Raw genomic sequence first — 3,275 nt, 5'->3', positions numbered from 1 at the left:
ATATTCTTATTCCTAACCAAGCAGATTGCAAGCCTACAAATGTTGTCAAACTTTTAATGTTGTCAAACTTTTAATGAATTTGGTTGGTTTATATACAATTTGTTTCATCACAAAAATGGCTTTAAAAAACTCAATTATCTTAAAACATGCGATGATTCACTTCAGGATTATGAATATCGGCATGTAATTAAACGCCTGTCCCTCATTTTCTATAAGAGAAACAACTATTATAAATATTTGGCCGGGAATGAATCACTTAAAATGTATTATAATTTCTGCAAGTGTGACCCTCAAGCCATCCACCATCTATATTCCAATTTCCCTTGTTCTACAGGCGAGAGCTTTGAAAACAAGCACAAGAAATATATATATTTATGGTAAGGAAAACTAGAAAGACTCAAAAAAATAAAGCCACATTATTACGAGGTTATATGATACTAAGTAAAACTTTTAACAGAGATTTTAAATATATCATAATGCCAACAAGAGTATTCAGCACAAATTGGCATCGAGGAATCTCTTTCATTTTGCTTATGAGCAATGGCCAGAACATCAGTATATGGATTCTGTTTTACTTGATAAAAGGATCAGTTGGAAAATTCCTTCAATATTCAACTAGAACAGAAAATTGATTAACACCAAGCAATACCAAAAATTCATGTTATAAACTGTTCAACTACTCAAATTCAATTACTAGTACATGTTACAAGCAGAGGTCTTTATAGTAAAGAAGAGTTAGTTCGCAGAAATGCAAAGGTTTATAATTAGAACAGAGCTGGATGAAAACTTGAAAGAAAAATATGAAACTCCTCTGCTGTAAACAAATTGATGGATAGTCAAATCTGCTTTCACAAAAGTTTCATAATGTCCACTCAATACAATGGAGAGAGAAAGCCAGAACCAGAAAAGGAAAAATGCCTGTCAATGGTCTTCTCTCAATTACATATTGTTTATGGAGATAGAGCGCATTTCCCCTCTCCAATGTAGATAGTATTTCAGTAGGCAGCATTCAGAAATTTACATCAAACAATCAGTGCCAACTTGAAAAAATCACACAATTATTTCAGCCCTAAATCAACAAACATGAGGATTTGAATTATCTTCTAGTGCCTCTCCTCCATGGCTGGAGAACAGAGTCAGAATACTTGGACGGCAATCCCTGAGATCTACTTCTCTTAGAGCAGCGCAATTGTGGGATCACCATTAGATCTCCATCGACCCCATTACCTACACCTTGATTTTCACTCTGCTTTATGCATGCTGTGTCACCCAGTCTACAGATGTTATCAGCTGTCAAGATAGGTTTTGAATTGGCAGAACTCAGGTTCTTCTGTAAATCATGAAGCGTTTGCAGAGCATCCGGCTGGTGATGCTCAAGAGCACTTTTGGTTCTCCTGACCACTTTCTTCTGCAAGAAAGGCACCTCTGTAGGGATGAAGATTGCCTTTCTAATCCTTTTCTTTTGCGTGATATTCTCAGGGAAACGGGACTGGTCATTTTGCAGAGACCGAACCGCCATATCAGCTAAAAGATGAAGCCCTGGAAATAAGAATTCAGATTTGGCCTTCTGATTCTCAATTTGGAAAGGGCTCTTGCTGGTTTCAGAGACCAAGCCCCGATCCTTCTTGGGTTTCTTGGTAGCAGGCGGATGGCAGGGCCAATCAATGTAATTAGAACTCAAATCCCTCATTTCCCCATTCATACTTGGTGACTGCAACTCCATGTCCTCTGCAATCACCTTAGAAATTGAAGAAGATGAAGAGGCCTTCACCAAGGGTTCCCTGTTGCAGGCTGCATACTGACTTGAACTGCGCTTCATTGCCCCATCAGAGAACAACTTGTTCTGCTTAAGAGCTGCTTTTTGGCCCCTTCTCCACACTCGAGATTTGGATGCTTGCTTCTTCTCATAAAAAGCCGGACCTTCCACATAATTTTCATCCGCAATACCCAAAAGCTGGGGCAAGAACTGACCATCGAGGCCTGAATCACCGTTTGGATGATTTGACACTGTATCTGAATTAGTCTCAGATGAAGATACATGATGCCGAATTACTGATATTGGGGATTTTATTGAATCTCCATTCTTGAAGGGACCAACCTCCGCAATTAAATTTTTGACCGGCAAGCATATGTCCCTGCAATTAGCTCTCGATTTTAATGAATTTCCTTCAGAAATTGCGGAAGATCTGCGGAGGAGAGAATCCTCGATGCATTGATTTCCCTTGCGACTAATGTTTGGAGAGGACCCGTCCACAAGAGAACCGATTTTAGCTACCGAATAGAATCCATCTGCAATAGAGTGGATTTTGCTCATCGTGAAATGTTTCTTGCGAGCTTTGCACCATTGCCAAATACTATCAGAATTCTCCATTGGATACACTTCCATGCAACAGTATCTCAAACTTTCTCAAAGATCAGAGCCCTCAAAGAGGCGTACAAGGGCCGGGCGAGGGCTCAAATTGCACTAACTAATTTAGAGAACTGGATCTCTAACCAACCATTTTAACGAGAAGATTGAACGGATAACAGCTATGGAGCATGCCGACCCCAACTAAAAAGAATTGCAAAAGCAAATCCTGATACGATCAAGAAGCCACCATTGCTCAAGACCAGTGCTTGCTTTTTTCAATTTCCAGATCAAAGTTCTGGCAAGAACCCAAATCACCAAACTGACTGAGAAAAAGGTTTGATCAAAAGGGTAACAAATTCATCGATCAAACTGACGACCCAACAAACACAAAAAATAATGTGTAAAGAAACAGCGCAACTTACCAAAAGAGCAGGTGATAGTAGTCTGGTTTGAAAAATGGGCACTATATCTCCAGAGATGGGAGTCGAAATCCTGAACAGACTACCCGAGGCAGCAATTACATGATAACGGAGACAACAAAGTGGGGAGAACAATAGCAGAACTGTTATGAGAAGAGATAAACGCCCTGGCAGGGAGCGCTCCCGTTGATCAAGCTGTGAAACGTAATGGAGATTTGTTTGATGGTACTCAGAGCTTAATTATCTGGCAATTATAATTGTGTTAATTTTAATTGCTAGGGATAAGCGCCTCTCCTCTAACACTGGCATATTATTTGATAGTGTTCCATTGCTTAATGATAAGCCTAGGAAATTTTAATCGTGGCGGCATAAGAAACTATTAGGCTTACATAATCATTATGAGCTGTTAAACAAATTCATCTCTTACATAATCCCTTGTAATCCCTCATTGCTGGTCTATGGTTGAAACGAGAAGTGGGGCACTTGTCTACACAAAATGTAGGTGT

General features: G+C 39.5%; 1 protein-coding gene across 2 annotated transcripts; it reads right to left on the bottom strand.

Moving 5' to 3' along the window:
- Window positions 1-946: 946 nt before the first annotated feature.
- On the bottom strand, window positions 947-2,961 carry LOC149263284 (uncharacterized). Of its 2 annotated transcripts, none has more exons than XM_089387562.1 (2): window positions 2,773-2,961; window positions 947-2,673 (listed from the first exon to the last, which is right to left on the bottom strand). In XM_089387562.1, the coding sequence occupies exon 2, from the start codon at window positions 2,384-2,386 to the stop codon at window positions 1,097-1,099; it is 1,290 nt and encodes a 429-aa protein (XP_089243688.1). In that variant the 5' UTR covers window positions 2,387-2,673; window positions 2,773-2,961; the 3' UTR covers window positions 947-1,096. The 2 variants fall into 2 exon arrangements, with proteins under 2 accessions (XP_089243688.1, XP_089243687.1); XM_089387561.1 differs by having other exon boundaries at window positions 947-2,645.
- Window positions 2,962-3,275: the final 314 nt, after the last annotated feature.

Source organism: Pinus tabuliformis, chromosome 6 (assembly GCF_031772625.1).
Source record: "Pinus tabuliformis cultivar Carrire ecotype Pingquan chromosome 6, CPIR1, whole genome shotgun sequence".
NCBI lineage: Eukaryota > Viridiplantae > Streptophyta > Pinopsida > Pinales > Pinaceae > Pinus > Pinus tabuliformis.
The sequence above is the reverse complement of the archived record's forward strand: the minus strand, read 5'-3'. Positions and strand labels throughout refer to the sequence as shown.